At 45.7% G+C, this 22,239-nt stretch overlaps 1 protein-coding gene across 3 annotated transcripts in view; it reads right to left on the reverse strand.

The window, feature by feature from the left end:
• The window catches only part of ANKFY1 (ankyrin repeat and FYVE domain containing 1), a 526,918-nt gene that overhangs the window by 122,972 nt on the left and 381,707 nt on the right, over nucleotides 1–22,239 (reverse strand). For all 3 annotated transcript variants that reach the window (XM_069226693.1, XM_069226694.1, XM_069226695.1), the window contains exon 20: nucleotides 18,871–19,018. In XM_069226693.1, the coding sequence (XP_069082794.1) occupies nucleotides 18,871–19,018 (148 nt within the window). The remainder of the gene's footprint in view (nucleotides 1–18,870; nucleotides 19,019–22,239) is intronic.

Genomic DNA, 22,239 nt, shown 5'->3' on the forward strand with positions numbered 1-22,239 from the left:
CTGGTTAGTGAGAAGATTGCTGTGAAAAAAGAATTTGGTCCATCATACAGAGGACCTGTACCGGTCTTGGGGATAAAAGGCACCAGGACTGTCATCCTTCCACCGTTGTCTGGTTCCAAATCGAACAGATTCATCTCTATTGACGACATCAAATTACACCATGTGGCCGATTCTTCACAGTAGACCAGGTGGTCCCTTGGGTAGTTCCCGATCCCCTCTCACTACCCAACAGGACATCCATCTACATAGTAGGATGAATATCACTACTACTGACTATGCAACTATGTCAACTGCTGTTCCGGACACTTCCTCGACCATGGGGAGGGCAGAAAATGAACTTTTGTTGGTTCCAGTAACAACTTTGGGGAACCCCCCGCTTCAGGATTTGGCTGTATTGTACACGAACACTTCCCCGACTAATAACGTTGTCTATCAAGAACTTCCACGAGCAGTGGATGAGAATTCGATGGGTCCTGTGTTTGCGGAGACTTCCTCTGGCTATTTTGTGGACATTGATGATTTTTCTTCAGATTCATCCTCAACTGAGACTGACAAACTTTCGAGAGGTAGCAAATTCTATTGATGGCTTAAGAAGAACTATTTGATATATCCATGGAACTATCTCTGGTTCTGTTTGACATTTATTGCATTGTTTTTATGGATTGGTTTTGTGACTGTTTTCTTTTTACTAATTAATGGTCACTATATCGCTGATCGCTCCTCTGTGGAGCCTGTTGATGTAATTTTAACACCACATCGTTCATCACATAAGGTCCGACGTGATTTGTCCCCTGTCAATATTACATCTATTCCAATTCCTGATGGGATTGTATGGGACAAAGTTCCGTTCGATATATACGGGCCTACAGAGATAATTCAAATACCATACGTGTTCAAAATTTCAATGTCTGATGTTATTACACCTAATGTTGTCTCTGATGATTGGGATGTCCAAACAGTTGATTCAATGCTAACTGAAATGAAGGACTACTCTGCTTTTGGAAGTGATGATGTATATGATTATACAATGAATTATGGGGAAATGTTCTGCTATAACAATTGGGGACATCACTACCTGCACTGTGCAACTAGATATAGGCCTCTCTTTAACTACACACAATGGGAACACTGTTCAACACCACAGGTGGGGAGTCCAAAGTATTACAGTGACAAATTCACATACTTTTCTGGGCATGATACAAGGAAAGCTGAATCATATTATTTTAAATTACCTACAGCACAATTTAGAAAACTTTTACTAACAGATACAAAACTGATTTATTCAGATCCCTTTGTTTCCAGACTCTCGATTGAGGGTTACGAATATTGGAAGACCACTATCGATTTGAATAGTGTATGGGGAACGCAAGATTGGCAAATACAGGGTAGGGAGGCTTTGTTTCGAGCTTGCTTAATTCCTGTGCAAATGATTTTTTTGAATGACACTGTTGAGCAGACATCATGTCTGGGATTAGCAAAAATTAAAGATCTAAACACGCCCAATATTCCTACACCGACAACATTTAGAGATTGGCAACACTTTCTTAATGTTTCAGAGGACAGGCTATATGCATTGGTTAAGGCTGGTGCTTATAATTCTTCACTTTCCCATCCCGGGTGATGGTTGGTATGGCCCACCGACACTGATGAGTGTCAGAGGCGTTTTTTGAACTCTTCAGGTTTTTTTTTCCATTCATAGGCCAGACCCTCGCTTCCTATCAGGTCAACATACTGGTATAATTACAACATACAGTGTGGGTAAGCTGTGCCAGGAATGGGTGCAGACGAACACTTTAACAGCGGTTAAACAACACCTGAACACTCTTTCTGATAGTATAGATTTACAAGATTTCCAATTAGGTCCTAGGAAACAACGCTCGAAACGGTTTTTATATGCTATGTATAATGAGATTTGGAAGCTTTCTCAAATTGAGGCTGCTGCACGTTTAAGGCAACTTGATAAGGAGAATTTGGAAAAAACATTGGCTGTTGTCGACAATGGCATGAACACACTATCCAACAGGATTTATTCACTGTCGAATATAGTGTCATCTGCTATTGATATCACTCAGACTGATTTGTCCCGGTTATATCATGGACAAACACAGCTACGTTCTATCATGCAGCTGGGTTGGGCATTGCAGACACTGAGAAGTGGCCACATTCCATGGAAATACATTAATGGGAGTGAACTATTCGCTGCTTTTAATTTTTCCAGGGAACAAGAGACAATGCCTAAAAGGGAGGCTCGTTTCACCTTGCTTCAAGTAGAGAAATTAGATAAGTTGCCCTTCACGGTAGCAGAGAGTCCTTCAACTATCTGGCTCTTACACAGCATTATTAATTTACCGTTTTCGACCTTTCGTTTCTCGAGCTGCCTGAAACATCTTGCAGAGGGACAATATGAACGGCTAGGAGATAGCTTTATTAAGGAAGAGTGGGAGTTGCCCTTTGAGTATCGATGTCTGAATGGCGAACAGGAGGTCTTTCTTAGCGGAAGTGAATGTGAGACTACTGTTCGTCATTCCATGATATGCAAACAGGTGTCTCTTCACGGTCTTTGCAATGCTGGGGTCGCGAATTTGGCCTGTTTTCTGAAGGGTACTCCCGTCCCCTTGATTCGTTCAGTGTTTCATGTACTTTCTAATGGGAGTTATGTTCTACTGAGCGATGACAGCTGTTGCGGCTTGCGACCTGGAATTGCCTACGCAATCTCAGTCACGAAGGTCGTTACGTGTTGTGGCCATGTTTTGTTTCCCCCCACACGAGAGATACAAGTATCTGAAATGTGGCCCCACATTGATACTATTAATGTGAACTATGACAAGTTGAGTATACTAAAGGCGCTATTGTTTCAAAAACAGGTCGCCTTGACATCCGCAAAAGAGACGTATGCTCTCCAGATTGCGAGATCATCAGCCGAGATACAATCCCTTTTAAATGCCGATTTCCCCAAACACTTTGGAGAGTTGGTATCCAGAATATTCAATGCTTCAAGCACAACTGGGATTGTTCATTTCTTTAAGGCTGTCGGGTCTGGTTTCGTGTCCATCTTCCAGACTGTCTTCGGAGTCATCCCATCAGCCATCCATTCTCTCTTTTCCAGTGTGTTTGGTGGCTTTCCAATTATTTTGGCTTTAATTGGCAGACTGCTACTTTTTCTGATTCGCGGTGGTTGTTTTTTTCCAGCGACACAGAGCAATGGAGCCGCTCCTGTCAACCCCGCTGTGCCGTGAACGCATGGTTCGGATCTTCGGTACACCTTTGCTGGTGGAACTGGAGTTTGACTGGTCATTGTCATTCCGGCCTCTACTCTGGTGTGTGCAACCGGTGTTCCGCTGCATATGGGGTCTCTTTGAACATCTGCCTATGGTCTGTCTTGCTGTTGCACCAATATCTCCTGTGGACCACGAACTGCTGATGTCCCCGATGAGGGTTCATACACGGTCATGCCCCTTGAGACTGAGGTTGCTCCGCAACGAACAGTTGTTTTGTTTTCTGTATTTGTTTTGTTCTATCAATGTAGTACATTAAAGCTCTTTTGATGTCTTATGTATGTAGTGCTCTTTCAGCTACAGAATCTGGTTCTGGAAAGAACACTGGTAGTTCTACTGTTTGATTTAAGTGAAACGGTGATATGACTTTTGGTAAGAACTTTGGGTTAGTTCGTAAAACTACTTTATGCTTGTGTATTTGAATAAAGGGTTCTTGTATGGTAAATGCTTGTATTTCACTTACTCTTCTTAGAGATGTGATGGCAATGAGAAACGCTACCTTCCATGTTAAATATTGTATCTCACATGAGTGCATGGGTTCAAAAGGTGGACCCATGAGTCGTGTTAAGACAATGTTAAGGTTCCACGAAGGAACTGGTGGCGTTCTTGGTGGAATAATTCTCTTTAGGCCCTCCATAAATGCTTTTATGACTGGGATCCTAAATAATGAAGTTGAGTGCGTAATTTGCAGATAAGCTGAAATTGCGGTAAGATGTATTTTAATGGATGAAAAAGCTAGCTTTGACTTTTGTAAATGCAGTAAGTAGCTTACGATGTCTTTAGCAGAAGCGTGTAATGGCTGTATTTGATTATTATGGCAATAATAAACAAATCTTTTCCACTTATTTGCATAGCAATGTCTTGTGGTTGGTTTCCTTGCTTGTTTTATGACCTCCATACATTCTTGTGTAAGGTCTAGATGTCCGAATTCTAAGATTTCAGGAGCCAAATTGCTAGATTCAGCGATGCTGGATTTGGGTGTCTGATCTGTTGTTTGTGTTGAGTTAACAGATCTGGTCTGTTTGGTAGTTTGACATGAGGCACTACTGAGAGGTCTAGTAGTGTTGTGTACCAAGGTTGTCTTGCCCAGGTTGGTGCTATTAGTATGAGTTTGAGTTTGTTTTGACTCAATTTGTTTACTAGATACGGAAGGAGTGGGAGAGGAGGAAAAGCGTATGCAAATATCCCTGACCAGCTCATCCATAACACAATGCCCTGAGATTGATCTTGTGGGTACCTGGATGCAAAGTTTTGGCATTTTGCGTTTTCTTTTGTTGCAAATAGGTCTATTTGTGGTGTTCCCCATCTTTGGAGGTAATTGTTTAGTATTTGGGGGTGAATCTCCCATTCGTGGATCTGTTGGTGATCCCGAGAGAGATTGTCTGCTAACCGATTCTGAATCCCTGGAATAAACTGTGCTATTAGGCGAATGTGGTTGTGAATCGCCCAATGCCATATTCTCTGTGCCAGGAGACACAACTGTGTTGAGTGTGTTACTCCCTGTTTGTTCAGATAATACATCGTTGTCATGTTGTCTGTTTTGACAAGAATGTGTTTGTGGCTTATTATGGGTTGAAATGCCTTTAACGCTAGAAATACTGCCAATAGTTCTAAGTGATTTATGTGAAACTGTCTCTGTTGAGTGTCCCATTGTCCTTGGATGCTGTGTTGATTGAGGTGTGCTCCCCACCCTATCATGGAGGCATCCGTTGCTATTACGTATTGAGGCACTGGGTCTTGGAAAGGCCGCCCTTGGCTTAAATTTATATTGTTCCACCATTGAAGCGAGGTATATGTTTGGCGGTCTATCAACACTAGATCTAGAAGTTTACCCTGTGACCATTGTGATGCTAGGCACTGTTGTAAGGGCCGCATGTGCAACCTTGCGTTTGGGACAATGGCTATGCATGAGCACATCATGCCTAGTAGTTTCATCACCATCTTGACTTGTATCTTTTGTTTTAAATACATGGCCTGTATTACACTGTGAAATGCCTGTACCCTCTGTGGACTTGGAGTGGCAATCCCTTTTGTTGTGTTGATTGTCGCCCCTAAGTATTGCTGTGTTTGACACGGCTGAAGGTGTGACTTTGTGTAGTTGAGTGAGAAACCTAGTTTGTGGATGGTTTCTATGACGTACTTTGTGTGTTGTGAACACCGTTCTTGCATGTTGGTTTTGATTAACCAATCGTCTAGGTACGGGAACACATGTATTTGCTGCCTCCTGGTATGTGCAGCCACTACTGCCAGGCATTTTGTAAAAACTCTTGGTGCAGTTGTTATTCCGAATGGCAACACTTTGAATTGGTAATGTACCCCTTGGAATACAATCCTTAAGTACTTTCTGTGTGAAGGATGTATCGGTATATGGAAGTATCCATCCTTTAGGTCTAGTGTTGTCATGTAGTCTTGTTGTTTGAGCAATGGGATTACGTCCTGTAATGTTACTATGTGAAAGTGATCTGATTTGATGTAGGTATTTAATGTTCTGAGATCTGATATAGGTCTTAGAGAGTTTTGTCTTTTTTGGGTATGAGAAAGTACAGCGAGTAAACTCCTGTTCCTTTCTGATGAATTGGTACCAGTTCTATTGCATGTTTTTGTAACAACGCTTGGACTTCTATTTCTAGAAGATCCATGTGTTGTTTTGACATATTGTGTGTTTTCGGTGGGACATTTGGAGGGAATTTGAGAAATTCTATGCAATAAACATGCTGGATAATTGCTAGGACCCAAGTGTCTGTTATTTCCTCCCAATGTTTGTAGAACTTGGTTAGTTTCCCCCCTACAGGTGTTATGTGTTGGGGATTTGTGACGTCAAAGTCACTGCTTGTTTTGAGGAGTTTTGGGACTTTGGAACTTCCCTCTACTCTTTTGGAATTGGCCCCCTCTATATTGTCCTCGAAAACTTCCCCGCTGATATTGGCTTTGATAAGTGGGCCTTGTTTGGGAGGTTGTGGGTTCTGTGCTTTGTCCTCGAAACCCCCCTCTAAACTGTGTTTTACAAAATGTGCCTCTGCTCTGTGGGGAGTAGAGTGCGCCCATGGCTTTGGCCGTATCAGTGTCCTTTTTAATTTTTTTGATAACAGTGTCCACCTCCGGCCCAAACAACTGCTGTTCGTTAAATGGCATATTCAGCATGGCTTGTTGTATTTCCGGCTTGAATCCTGATGTTCGCAGCCATGCGTGTCTCCTTATGGTTACTGCTGTATTTACTGTCCTAGCAGCTGTATCTGCTGCATCCATTGCCGAGCGTATCTGATTGTTCGAGATACTCTGGCCTTTCTCCACCACTTGTTGTGCCCTTTTTTGGAAATCTTTGGGTAAGTGTTCAATGAAATGTTGCATTTCGTCCCAATGAGCCCTATCATATCTCGCCAGCAACGCCTGTGAATTGGCAATACGCCATTGGTTGGCTGCTTGTGCTGCAAACCTTTTCCCCGCAGCGTCGAACTTGCGACTCTCCTTGTCTGGAGGTGGTGCGTCTCCTGAGGTGTGTGAGTTTGCTCTCTTGCGAGCTGCCCCTACTACCACAGAGTCTGGTGTTAATTGCTGCGTGATGTATACCGGGTCTGTTGGCGGTGGCTTGTATTTCTTCTCCACTCTTGGCGTTATGGCCCTGCCCTTTACAGGCTCCTGAAACACCTGTTTGGAGTGTTTTAGCATTCCAGGCAGCATAGGGAGACTTTAGTATTGGCTATGTGTGGAGGATAGCGTGTTAAACAAAATGTCATCCTCAATAGGCTCTGCATGCAGGGTGACATTATGAAACGCCGCTACTCTTGACACCACCTGTGTGTAGGCTGTACTGTCCACAGGTGGCGATGGTCTCGCTGGATAACAGTCTGGGCTGTTATCTGATACTGGCGGATCATCCTGACTCATTCCAGTATGAGCTGGGGACTGCATCAGTGGTGGAGTGGCTACCGGTGATGTGTGCGTTGAGCGTGGTGGAGATGGTGGTGGTGTTACTTGTCTTGCCACCTTTGCCTGTGGCTGCTTGTCTTTTTCTTGAAAGGCAAGTCTTCTTTTCATCCTAATTGGGGGAAGAGTACTTATCTTCCCTGTGTCCTTTTGGAAGTGAAGCCTTCTTTGGGTGTAGTCTGGCTCCACTGACTCTAGTTCTTGTCCGAACCTGTGTCCTTGCATTTGTGAGGACAGTCCATGTTCCTCTGTGTAGGAACTTGTTTTCAGCTCCGAGGCCAGATGTTTCGGAATGGAAACTTTTTCGGCAGTCTTTTTCGGCTCCGACGACACTTTTTAAATTTTCGGTGCTCCAGTCTCTCGGTGCCGACTCGTTTCGGTGCCGCCCTAACTGTGCCGAACTTGCTCTGACCCGCTGTCTCGGGGTCGAGTCTGCTCTGTGCCGGTATCTCGACCGGAGTCGGATGTCTTCGACACATGCATGCCCTTTTTCGGTGCCGATGATCGGTCACCTATTTTTCGGGTTAAGCCATGGCCTGCTGGCGGTGGCGTCCCTTGGGCTTTAGCGATCTTTCCATGAGTTTTGTGTGTCGGCGTCTTACTCACGTTTTTTGGCGTCTGTTCGGGATCGACCTCGTCCGAGTCCTCGATGGAGAAGGTTTCTTCTTCCTCCGCCAAGTGTTTTTGTCCTGTCGACGCCGACGCCATCTGCAGTCTTCTCGCTCTTCAGTCTCTTAATGTCTTCCTCGACCGAAACGCTCAACAGGCTTCACAAGTATCTTCTTTGTGTTCTGGAGAAAAACACAAGTTACAGACCAGATGCTGATCTGTATAAGGATACTTGTTGTGACATTTGGGGCAGAAGCGGAATGGGGTCCGTTCCATTAGCCTTGAAGAGACACGTGGTCGGGCCGACCAGGCCCCGACGGGGGTTCGAAAACCCCGAAAGGCCACCGGAGCTCTTCAAAATTCGGTGTCGATCTGTTGTAACTAACCCTATACCGAACGCAAACAATACCATCGAATTTTCCGAGATTCTAACTATCTTTCCGAACCGAAACGCGGAGCGAAAATGAACACGTCCGAAACCGATGGCGGAAAGAAAACAATCTACGATGGAGTCGACGCCCATGCGCAATGGAGCCGAAAGGGGAGGAGTCCCTCGATCTCGTGACTAGAAAAGACTTCTTCAAAGAAAAACAACTTGTAACACTCCGAGCCCAACACTAGATGGCGGGATGTGCAAAGCATGTGTATCTGCAGCTACACATGCCATCGAACATATATATATATATATATATATATATATATATATATATATATATACACACGGAGGCGTGGCCACGAAGCCAAAGATGGCGCACGCTTGATCCGTCTGCTCCGGAGGGGCCTAAACTTCTCCTGTTATCCTGGGCCTCCCCCCGGGGCAAATTGACGGGGAGCGAGTTCGGGGACCCGTGTGGGCGACCCGAGCACCGGTGGAGCCCAGAGCGAGCCTGGCGGAGCCCGTCGGAGGCGGCCGGCGAGCCCCTCGGCCTTGGGCCTGTCGCCGCGTTAATGTCGGGAGCCGGACTGAGAGAGTGAGCGAATACGCGGCTGGGTGTGGGACCGCGCACCGTTTGAGGGGGAGCCAGCCGACCGCGGCCCCCCTCCTGCCTGGGGGTTGCTGCAGGGCTGTTCGTGGAAAGCCTTGTGTTCCCGAGACCGCGGAGGACGGTGTGACGGCGACCGGGGGTGCGTGCGGGCCCTCCGGCCCCACCCTCGCAAGTAAGGAGAAACGACCGGAGCCCCTGGGCTTGGCGGGGGCCCGGCTGCCGGGAGCCTTGCTGTGGCGCCGACCCTGCATGCGGCACGCTGTGTCTGGCGGAAGGGGCCTCTGGTGTAGCGGACACCCACTTTGAGCACCGGCACACTCCTGCAGAACGGGCCGGGCCCCGGGAGGGCCGCCCTTGGGGAGGAAAGTACCGGACCCTCGGCCGAGCGAGACGATCGGCGGATAGAGGGGCCCCCTGTTGGATGGTCGTGCCCGTGGTGGCCTACTGCGCGAACGGAGCGCTGGCCCCTGAGCTTGGGACTAGCATGGTGGGCCCCGGGCCACAGAGCATGAAGGATCGCCCGGCTGCATTTGGGGAGATGAGAATCCCGGGGTGACCCCGACTGGGGCATGCCAATCGAAGAACTGAGTAACGGCGGACGGCCGGTGGCCCGGGGGTAAGGCACAGCGAAGCGGCGCTTTGCAGCGCCTCCTTAAGAGTGGATGAACTGCCTAGCAGGGCTCGCCTGCCGAAACGGGATGGGAGCGGTCCGCGGTACTCCGCGCGGTGGCCCACCGCGGGGGATGGTCGATAGTAGGCGCCTTGCCTGACCGGTCCGGTCTGGCCCCTGAAGTGGCGACTACTGTGGTCGAACTGGTGTGGTGCCTCGTGTCCTGGTGCAACGCGCCCCGAGTCCACGGAGATCCTGAGCGAGAAAGCACGGGTCTCTGGTGCTGATGGGATTCTACCTGGCGGCCCCTGCGGTTGAGACGGAAGTCCTAGATGGGGGATCCCCTGAGCTAACGCACCGTGGTCGGATTCGCCACTGGGGGGGGACGATCTCCTACGTAATCGATGTCCCCTAAGAACCGCCACAGGGCTAAAGTCATGGACGGCACAGCGACCCCCGGGCGCGGGGGGGGGGACGTGCGGGGTCCATTGCAGGTCGATGTACAGGACACCCTGGACAAAATATTGGGTGCGATAGAAGACACTAAGTTAACACTGCAACACAACATCAATCAGGTCGCGGTTGAACTGGGCCTCTTGAGGGCTGACATCACAAATTATCAGACAGAGTCAAAGAGACAGAAACCACACTGGCCGACATCGCACCAAAACAAAAAGACCTGCAGGCCGAAATGTCGCACCTCAGAGATAGAGTGATGCGACTAGAGCGAAGAGCTGAGGACGCAGAGGGGAGAAGCCGGCGGAATAACGTGCGAGTGGTGGGCCTCCCGGAGGGGGCAGAAGGATCAAATATGGTAGAATTCCTGGAAAAATGGTTGAGCACAGTGGTGGCACCGGGCCGGCTGACTTCATTCTACACTCTGGAAAGAGCGCACCGCGTGCCTGCGAGGCCCCTGGCGCCGGGCAGGCCCCCCCGAGTGGTGATCGCAAGATTACTACACTATAGAGACAGGGACATCTTGCTACAAAGGGCGCGAGAAGAGGGCCCATTTAAGGTAGCAAATGGCGAAGTCACGCTGTTCCCGGACTTTACAGTAGAGGTACAGAGTAAGCGTGCCTCATACATGGCAGTCAAAAGGGCCCTAAGGGACGAAGGTATACAATATTCGTTGCTGTACCCGGCTAAGCTGAAAGTAATGCTTGCCAGTAAAACAACATTTCTTCAATCCCCGGAGGAGGCATGGGAATGGCTGGAAACTCATGGGACCCAGACAGAGCGGCTTGGGAGGGGGGGCCCGACCGGGGGTGGATCGCGCCGGCCCCCCAGGGAAAGACGGACCCGAAGTCGCCCACGCTTGGCACCATCCCGGAACCAAAAAGAAAGTGGCAGAAGAGCAGCACTGGAGGCAGCGGCCCGTGTGAACGGAGAGGGGACCCCCCGGGAGGACTCTGGCGGTGAATCTGACGAGACTGTGATGTCATCGGCGGGGGGCTCGAGCAGCTCGGTGCAGGCCCCGGTAGTGACCCCACAAACTGCAGATGACCTCTGAGGCCCAGAGGCTTACCGGATACCCCGGGGCGGGCGCAAATGATGCTCTAATGGCCCCTCCGTGCAGGGCCACCCCCCTACTGGAATCTCGCCTGTACAGGTGGACTGGCGAGAACTGCAACTAAAAGATGAAACATGCTGCACTGTTGCACAGGTGTTTTTTCTGTTTTTGGGCATCCTACTGTTTGAGAGGTGCCCTGGGGAGGGGGAGTTGGGATAAGCAGTTACTAGTTAGGATGGCAAGGGGTGGTGAATGGTTGCGTAACAACAGTGCTTCACTAAGGATCAGGGGACAGCAGACGGTAAAAGTAGCAAAGAGTAGCCAATGTAAATTTTAAAATCACCAACATGGTAGAATACAATTTCTTAACGTGGAACGTTAGAGGGATGGGGTCACCGGCCAAGCGACACAAAATACTGGCTTATTTAAAAAGGAGGAATATACAGGTAGCAATGCTACAGGAGACCCACCTGGCGGCTGGTGAACCTGAGAGATTGAGACGTAGGTGGAGGGGGCGGGTGTTCGCAACAGAGTACTCAGCGTACGCAAGGGGAGTAATGATCTGGATCCGTGCAGGGGTTCCCCTAGAGATAGAAGCTTCCAACATAGATCGTGAGGGGAGGTTCGTGATTCTGGAGGGACAGCTATGCGGCACACCGATTGTCCTGTGCTGCATGTATGCCCCAAATCAGGACCAGATCCCCTTTTTGACGAAATTATCGGGCCACCTCACCCGCCAGAGGAGAGGAGAGCTTTTGGTTGGAGGGGACTTCAATAGTATATTAGATGTAGACTTGGATAGATCCTCCCCTCCACTACAGGGTGCAATGTCAAGTAAGATAGCTGGGAAACTTAGTGAATGGATGAGCTACTGGGGGCTAGTGGATATATGGCGGGAACAACACTTACACGACAGGGATTACTCATATTATTCGGCCCTTCACCGACTCCACACCAGAATCGACAGGGTGGCGTGTACGGCAGACCTTGCACGTGGGATGGTTCACTCAGAATATCTGGGCCGTACACTGTCCGACCACAGCCCCCTATTGGTAACATGGAGGGCTGCAGAGATTAGGCCCCCCATTCCGGCCTGGAGATTGTCCCCTACAGCACTTGAGGACCCAGCATATAGAGACGCCCTGAGACAGCATCTGACTGACCATATTCAATTTATTAGTGGATCCACCACCTCTAGATCTACGGAATGGGAGGCCCTCAAGGTGGTGACAAGGGGTTTTTGTCTTGGACAATCGGCCGGAGTGAGACGCACACTTGAAAGGGAGCTGACTACGCTAGAGAAGATAATACATGAGGGAGAACTTACTCAGGGGACTGGCACACTAGTAAATGAGAAATATACTCAGGCAAAGAGAGACCATTCCCAGATCGAAGAACAACTTAGATGCCACAGCACACAAAAATACTTTGCCTCCCTACAATCTGAAGAGGGTAGGTCTGGGAAAATGTTAGCCTGGTTGGTGAGGCCGGGTGGAGATGCTGAGCCCATCTCAAATGTGCTGGATAAGGAAGGGTCATGCAGAAGTAGACCAGGCCCTGTAAATGACGCAGTCAAGGAATATTACACCTTTTAATATGGAAAACCGGCTGAAATCAGTACGGAGGTCTTTGATAATTACCTACAACATATACCTATAACGAGCCTGATGGCCGGAGACAGGGATAGGCTGGGGGGCCCAGTGACGGTGGCGGAGGTCAGTGAAGCTATAGCTCAATTAGCCTCAGGGAAGACCCCGGGAACGGACGGCCTCCCCATGGACTTTTATAAAAAATTCGAGAAGCAACTGACCCCCCCAGTTGGTAGAGATGTATACAGAATCGCTACAGAATGGGATAATGCCGTGCACCATGAGAGAGGCAATGGTAGTCCCACTCCCTAAGACAAAATCTAGGCAACCCTCGGTGACTGACTTCCGCCCCCTGTCAATGCTAAACAGTGATTTTAAAATACTAAGCAAGATCTTGGCCAACCGTTTACTCCCTCTTGTACCAACTCTGGTACATGTAGACCAGAATGGTTTCGTCCCGAATCGCAGCACCTCCTTAAATCTGAGACGTCTCTTTGCTGTCCTGAATATGCCTAGCGACATGAAACCTGCAGCAGGGGTGTTGCTCGCGGTGGATTTTGAGAAGGCATTTGACTCGATCAGATGGGACTACTTGAGAGCAGTGATGCTCCGTATGGGAATGGGTGAAGATTGGGTCAAATGGGTGGACTTGTTGTACACGTCACCACTGGCAAGAGTGAGAACAGGTAAAACAGTATCCGGAACTTACCCAATTCACAGGGGAACCAGACAAGGTTGCCCATTGTCCCCTCTGTTATTCGCCCTGGCCATCGAGCCGCTGGCGTCCCAGATGCGGCGGGAGGGCGTGGGTAGAGGAGTGGAATGGGGACACCAAGAACATATCATCTCGCTATATGCTGACGATATACTTGTCTACCTTAGGGACGGAGAGAAGGATCTCCCATGGGCGCTGGGAGTGCTGGAGAACTATGGGAACATATCTGGACTTTGCCTCAACCGTAGCAAGACATGCGTGTTCCCTATGGCTCCGGGCGGCGGACGCCCGACAACATGCCCTGGGGATATGATTTGGGCCCCTCGAACCTTTAAGTACTTGGGCATACAGGTGTTTCACGACAGGGCAGACTTGCGCAAGGGTAACCTGGGCAGAGCTCTACGATCTCTGAAGTCCTCGGTGGGGTTCTGGCGATCGCTGAAATTGACGATAATGGCCAGAGTAGCATTGTCCAAAATGGTAATGCTGCCCCGGCTTCTATACTACTTCGCTAACCTGCCCCTTCTGATTCCAACAGCTTGGTTTCGTGAAATTAACACCCTACTCAGGGAATTTATATGGGATGATGGCCGTAGACGCACCTCGCTCCAGATACTATGCAGGCCAACTAACAAGGGGGGTCTAGGAGCACCAGATTTTGAAGCCTACTACCTGCCATCCCTGCTGCAATGGGTTGCCGGGTGGCTCACAGGTAAGGGTCACCTGGAGAGGTACGCCGACCGAGTAGTGGAGGACATAAATCAGTTCATTGCTCGAATGACAAATAGGAAGCTTAATCCCCACATGCACAGCCCGATGACAAAAGTGGCGTCAGCATGTTGGAAGAGGTGCGTGAAAAGGGATGGCACTGTCCCCCCGTACTCTCCGGCCCTACCCCTGGCGGTACTTACGATCGAGGCTGGTGAGAGGAACCTGGGAGGCATGAGCCTCGAACCTGGAGGAGAGCAGGAATAGAAACGGTGGGAGACCTGTTTCAGGAGGGAGTGTTGAGATCTTTCACTAATCTTGTTGACAGTGGAGTCTCCCCGGGTCAGTTCCTTATGTATCATAAACTGATACATGTGCTGAAAACGCACTGGATCACGGTCAACGCGGAAACAGCCACCCACAGGGTGCTGCATCTCCTATTGACATCATGAGAGGAGTCCCATCTGATATCTAAATTATACCGAGTTCAAGTTGAGGATGCACTAGATTCCCTGTGGCCACTGAGAGAGAGATGGGGGAGGACAGTCGGTAGGGAACCGTCAGATGCGGAATGGAACAGAGCTTTGGCTTACCCCCGGTCCGTCGCTCGCAGTACGCACCTGAGATATATACAATATAATTATCTCCACAGAACGTACCTCACCCCACATCGGCTAACAGTAATCTATGGGGGAGTTCCTAGGGTGTGCCCCAGATGTAAAAATGTAGACGCAAATTTTGACCACATGGTATGGACCTGTCCAGAGATCCAACTGGGGTGGGAAGAGGTGATGTCCGACCTATCGAGACTCCTTAATATGAACCTGACTCCGACCCCTGACAGATGTTTGATGGGCTTTGGGAATGGGTTGCCGCGGGGAAGAGTGGAGACCCGATTTCTGAATCTGGCACTGGTATTATATAGGAGACAGATCACAAAGAACTGGAAGGCACAGTTTCGGCCCCCCAGGGTTGGGTGGAGACAAGACGTTACAACATGGGCTAGAGCCGAACTCCAGGTCCTGAAGAGCGAGGAGGGGAGGGGACTGCGTCGCCACCCTATAGCACAGAAATGGGAAGTAGCAATGACAAGCTGGGACAATATATTGAGAACAGCGGACGCAGAAACTCCAACAGGAGTGGAGACTGGATAAACATAGGAAGGGAGGAAATGTTGCCTCGCCCTCTAGGACACGATAAGGGAAGACACGATAAGGCCGAGATTAAACAAAAGGCGGGCAACAGGGGACAGAGCCCATGACATTGATTAACAGACAGGCTGGACCCGGTAGACGCCCCACCCACCTGAAACCAGAAAAGTCTATGAGTAATGACACCATACATACTGGAAAAGCCAAGAAATGGCATCCCCCTGCATTAGCAGCCTCCACACCCCACTTTGCCATCGTGTTTAAGTTTAATTTAATTAATGTTTGAAACGAGTTAAAGGTGTTGTATAATAGCTAGAAAAACATGACTCTGCTACACTAGGCCAATTGGGCAACCCATACGAGAAGAAGCGCCACTGATGTTCTATTCTTGCATACGTTTAAAGTATAAAGGTTATTGAATAATTAATGAAGTAGAACATTCAAACAATGTAGACAGTAGTGATATTAACACTGTTATGCACTAACACGAAGGAAACAAGATGGTGCTGTAAACATAATACTGTTTATTGAATGATAAAATGTTAATAAAAAAATATTTAAAAAAAAATAAATATATATATATATATACACACACACACACAATCTTCATAACTGCCCATTGTAGGTGGTAACACCAGTTTTGCCTATGCCTCCCTTGGTGTCTTAGTGGAAGCTACTGACTGCTTCATAACTTACTCCACCAGTGTACCAGAGAGACTTTATTGTGGTCCTTTCTTTCTTTCTAAGGCTTCTTTTCCATTCCATCTTTGTGTTGGATACAAACGTAAGGCGGCCTGTTGTGAAGCCCTCACCCCTCTTGCCTTGACTACAGTCCTGTTACAGGTGCCAGAAAAGGAGTTAGTTTGCACGTCACAGACTGAAGACAGGACTTTAACGAAGGCTCCCTAGCCATTCAAACTTTATTTTACATAGGGACAAAAATAGGACTGTACTAAAGATATAGGTGTTTTCAATATAGACTGATTTTTCTTTCGTACATTTGTCTGGGTTTAATTCTTTAAAGCTGGCCTTGCATGCGTTAACAAATGAAACATGGGCCTATACCTGTACAAATGCTCGTTTACAGCAAACTTGAACAAAAGGTTCATTTTTACTAACTGCACTGACTGCTCTTGGTAAGCTTAAAGAAACATAAGAATTCTTCACACTAGCTGCAATGTCTCCTCTTGAATGGCTCTAACAAACACAGATTCCTTTCTCTTAGTTGCAATGTCCAGTCCTGGCAGATTCAAACACAAAGTTATTTTCTACAAGCTGCTCTCTCTATGCTCAGTATCATACGTGATTTACTGTATCCTTCTTTCCAAATGATCTGGAGGCACTATGCTAGACCTTGCCCACGACAACATTAATTTGGAACAACCCCCTTTCTGTATATTTTTAACATATTCCAATCTGCTCGTCACACTAAGTGATTGGTTACTCAGTGAGGTTTCATTGGCGCGGGTATATGTGCGTTTGTGATGCTAGTGAAACAAATTTTGCAAATATTGTTATTTAGAGCAGGTGAAATTTTGAATTATTACTCAAGTGCAAATATCAAATTTTATGTTCTAACCATATTACAGAGTAACTGATATGAGAAAACAAACTGCACTGTCTTCACAGAAATGTATTGACAATGGCTTTACAAGGCAAGACAACTGATAATAGTGACAAAGCATATTCGGTCATTTTATCTCAGTAAATGAATTTAACAACTTGAATCCTGATTGTGGCTAAATGCCTTTGTTTATAACTACTGCACTACACAACACGGTATAATCATATTCAATGCGCTTAACATCTTACTGATGCCAAATCTTGAGAGTGAAAAAATAATATTAACTTATGGAGTCTACCAAGAAACCCTTAGAACCAGGATAATTATATCTACTCAAATAAGTGTGGTTTACTTGGGACAGATAATCTGCAAAGAATAATACTATGTCAATAAATTAAAATACATGAAACGTAACCCAATTTGTACTGGACAATAATATTAGGCATTAACTTTAACCTTTTTGTTTTGGTTATTAGCGAATCCCTCCGCCTGCCAGATTCACATTGTATTTTGAATACTATAATTCCCATAACTCTTTCCTCTGGGTGGCCCTGTGCGTAGCTCTGACTTTGCCTGGGTAGGGTGTTCTAATTGTGTGTGCCCTTTGACATTAATTTACCGGTTCGTGGCACATGCCTTTGACTGGCTGAGGGTTTCCTGGGCGTTATTTGTAGTACACGTGGACCAGTATTAATGTTTTATGGCGATACAGTAAGTTTACGTATACTTGAGTTTTTGCACTTTTATTTATCAGGACCTTGTTATTTTATTTGGTGACAGTTTGTTTTGATATTCTTTCCCTTAGGTCACTAATGGCTCATGAGGATTGGTGCCTCTCACATGGTATTAAATACGTAGTCGGGTAAAAGAATAAGTAAGAGTTTTAGCTGAAAGCCTCCCGGGTGTTTCTTTAGTACCCGCTGACTTAGTGGAAAGTTGCCAGGTTAGATATTAAGTTCTTTTGATCTTAAGCGAATATCTATTGATAGGACCCTACTTAATCCATTAGTTTATGGCTATTTGTGAATTCTTTTGTCTCAGGCTACCACCGGCACATGTTAGTTGGTTCCTCTTCACAGCTAGTTGTGGGACTTCGAAATATCCTTTGATTATTGGTGGCTCTGTGTCTCACTGGATCTCTTATTCTTGACCCCAACAAAGCTCTTTCTTGTGCTTGTAAGTTTAACACTTCTGCATTATTTTCATTATGATGCTTTATGGGGCTCCACCTTACTAACCTGGTATATATATTTTATTTTTTGACATTACCTCTAGGTAGGGTGCATTAGGATTACCTCTGTCAATGTTGGTTCTGTGGTTTTTTATCGCTGATGATAATACCTTCTTCAATAAGTGAGTTACAAGTTTGTTTATGATGATGTACACTGGATGTTTCTCCTGGTTTGTACTTTAGAATTAAAACTATTATTGGACTACTATGCGGTTTGTTGTCTTGATCTGGTTTTAATACTTTTAATCTTTTTAAACTTTCCTACTAGGCCTATACACATATATATATCTGTTTCTTTGCGATACTCTGTTCTGATGATGGCCCTGGTCAAGACAATCTTGGGGCTTAAATGTCGCGACCTGTACTTTATTTAGTGTCACTTTTGAATTGTTTTTTTATTAAATTCAATGAACAAACTTTTTATATATGTTTCTTTTGGGTGTTTACTCTTGGTGTTAGGCTTAACATTAAAATTGTCTAATTTATTTACATAACATTATTCTTTACAGATTTTGCTATCCCAAGTGAACCATAGTTATTTCAGTAGAAATCTTGAAAGACGGCAGGGGCATCATGACCCATTTGAGGCTTTGTCTCTTACTAATCATGCCCCATCGCTACACTCATCAACGATAATAAACAGCAAATTACACTCTGTACAGATGTACTTTTATTATATACATGCTTGAGTGTACTCCATCCACTCTGCTTTAGACATGATGACTTGCAAGATGGCTTGCAACAATTTAGATGATCACACAGGTTACCAAAGCTATCTTACCACTGCAACCTAACTTTGTTTCATTGCCAGGATCGAGAGGGGTGCTGCCTGTATCCCCACTTCCATAACTGTTAAATCTATTTGCCGAAAGTACCCAAAGATAAAGCACATATCTGCAGCAGTAATATTTTAGCACTATGTACTATGTACATTATTTAAACATGGCAATACAACAGAAAAACTGTGGACAGTAACAGAGTAAGTGGTGACAGTTTACCATTATTTCCATTCTCATCTGTGGCCCCAAAATCAACCCCGTTTTCCAAAAGGACAGAGCAGATTGTTGGTAGGTCCTGCTGTGCTGCTAAATGCAGAGCAGTTTGTCGATGCTTCGTTAATTCATTCACCTTGGCACCTGCAAGAATCTGTAATCAGAATGGTTTATAACGTTAGAATCATCAATGGAATCCTTGCCCAATAGTAATGTATAACAAAAATAGACAGATCAGTGGCTGAAACAACCTGCCTAGAGCATAAGTGATTGGATAACTTAATGGCAAAAAGAGTAACAAGAAAGCCTTCCTGGAGTAATGCAAAACTATGTTCATTGTGATTTCAATCCTTGCAGTTGTTGCTCTCACTTCCTTGTAACTGATTGGGAATGCAAACACTGCAGGCACTACCCAAAATACATTTTCCAAGATACGCTGCAGTTTTAAATGTTTGCAGGAATTGAAAGTGTAAATGAGGCCAACTTGCTTGTATGCCACCCGTCTGCCCATGTGACACACCCATTACAGCACAGTACCCACATGCTTTCTCTATTATGTAAGGCTGGATAGGTGATGTGATTAATCTGGGATCTGCTGGGTGGGTGTTGCAAAGGTAGGAAAGAAGAAGAACATAGAATCAAAATAAAGGCAATTTTGCCTGAGTCAATAACTCTTCTTCCTTTCAAGGCTAGTTGCAAATCTGATAACTGTGCCACGTAAATGCTGGGTGAGGAGATGGCTCAGACAGCATATACTAGATCAGGGTTCAGAAAAACAGATTGCTTAGAACGTCCAGGACCAAATGTTGCAACTTCACATGAAGTACTGTCCACTGACTACTGCTGACAAAAGCAATCTGAGATAGCACAAGTAGCTGCTCTGCAAATTCGCAGTCTCACATTCTGGAAAGTCGGTGACACTGCCTCAGCTCTGGTGGAATGACTATGAGAGCTAGAAGGAAGTTTAAAGTCTTCTGTCATGGATACATATAAGAATACCCACCTTGTAACAACAACCTTTGCTACTTTGTACATAATGGAGAGCAACATAAGTGATGAAAAGATGATCTGACTTCAATAAGGCTGTAATTCTTTCTCAACAGACATCTGGCTCATCCAAATTGTGTAGACTTTATCCAGTCGAAAAAGCATGAGATTGGCTATTATTTAAGATGAAATTCCATTAAAACCTTATGTGAGTTTTTTTTTTTTTAAACAACTCACCTTCCTGTGGTACGAGCTCAGTATCACACAATGTCACAATGCTATAAGCTGGAATGATTTCTGCATTAAAAAGGTAAGACCACACTGATTTCCAACTGAGGATCAACTGGCTCTCTGACTGAAGGAGGTAAATTGTGAAGTCTGCCATAATGTTGGTAGTTGTGGGATTCTACTACAGTCTAAAGTCTGTTACATGTCATAAATATTAAGACATCCCCCTCAAGAGGCATGTAAAGGGTTAAGGTGATGTTCAGGAGCCAAAGTGAAGCCATTTGCATTTATATTGACACTCAGTGGTGTCTTCTCTGTCCTGAGAGATCTCAGCAGTGTTTGCTTCTAACAAGAACAGACCTGTCTATGCTGGTTTCTCAGGTACTTCTGCTCAGTAATGTTAAAGAGGGATGAAGAATCAATCCAGCTGGGTGAAAATGGATATTTGAAAATTAAGATAGCTCAGGAATAATTTATTGGAGAGCACAAGAGGAGCCTACCTGAGAGGCAAATCAGCCTCAGCAATAATAAGATAATTATTTCCAAATTGTTTGAATTCTTGAGTTTTTAATAGATACTTTATCTTACCACATATACCTCACCTTTTGAATAATTCCTAGGCTTAAGAATGGATCTGGAAATTCTTGAATAGTACCACTGCTCGCAGGCAAATGGCATTATGTGGACCTGCACTAACGACGCTCAACTTCGGAAGTGAAAAAGAGCAACATATGAAGGCCATCCCATGTGCACTGAAGTCAGTTGCTCTCTAGGCTGTCGTAGACACAAAGCCTAATAGCAAATTTGCTGTGACCAGGGTACAGATCTCTAAATTTGGGACCTTAAAAGATGGAAAAAGAGCCATGTTCACAGAATGGCTAGGAGGGAGCGAACAGATCTCTAAACTGGGACCTTATTAGATGGAAAAAGAGACATGTTCACAGGAAGGGGAGGAGAAGAAGCTGTGGTTAGACAGAGTATCTACCAGAAAGAGAATAAACAAAGGTAAGCAACTTTTTCTTCTGATAGATACTGTTAACTGCAGATTCCTCAATTGTAATTTTAGGAATCCAAAGCATTGGTTCCATGTTTTATTCAGTTTATATTTGTCTAACTGTGTCCATATTAGGTTTACTCATGGATACAATTAATTTATTTGAGTTCAGAATCAGCAATATAATGTAGTCAATGGATTTAAATAAAGACTTGTTATTGTATCTTTGTCCATTGTGTGTTCTGCTATAAGTTCAATCAAAGTCATTTGGAATGGGCAATACAGCAAATATGTTTAGTCTGAGCAACATTTTCAAGGCTGTAAAATGCATAGGTGTTGTATAAGAAGTGTTAAAAATGGCCACAGTTATAAGTTACTAAAAGAAGGTGTGCAGTGAACTTGAACTAGTGGTAGAGTGAAAGTATGAAAAGAAAATTTCAAATGTGAAATGGTGTTTAATGAAAGGGTGAAGAAATACACCATCTCCAGACTGAACTATGCTGACCATTTGGACAGAAAGAGGTCGTTATTAGTAAGGTTGAGCATGTTAAAGTAGTGTGAAAAGAAAACTGTCTCTAAGATAGTGCTGTGCTAAAATGTTGACTGGAAAGCAGTTTGTCCAGAAGGACATAGAAGTATATGAACTAGAATGGCATTTAACCTCACCACATGGTAAATAAGGTGAATAATCTTAAAATGTTTTATATTTTGTCCCTACCCAAAAAAACGAACAGGGACAGAGTGAATAGTGATTGAAAATCAGTCTGGGGAACAGAAAAGGTGTTAACATTCATATAAATAGTTCCAAAAGAAAGAACCCGTAAAGGACAAGTTATTTACCTTCGTCAACACCTTATCTGGTAGAGACAATATCTAGTTCAAGATTCCCTTACCTTCAGATTTTTCTTGAGCAGTACCCCTGTGCGCTATTAGTTGGCATTGATCGGCCATGCGTCCGTCGTGGGAGTGGTACACGCTCGATATGACGTCTCGGGTCCTATGTAGGTGCCACCAGTTTCTTTTCACGACTTTCCATGCAGAAGAACAGAGCCGTAAATAAACTGACTACTGGTGTTTCAAAACTAAGGCCCTGAAAGAGGAGTCCCTGTCCCTAGAAGTCAGTTCACTGAGCAGGGAGGTTGGATGGGTCGGTAAGGAATCTGCAA

The sequence above is a fragment of the Pleurodeles waltl genome, chromosome 3_2, assembly GCF_031143425.1.
Source record: "Pleurodeles waltl isolate 20211129_DDA chromosome 3_2, aPleWal1.hap1.20221129, whole genome shotgun sequence".
Lineage (NCBI taxonomy): Eukaryota > Metazoa > Chordata > Amphibia > Caudata > Salamandridae > Pleurodeles > Pleurodeles waltl.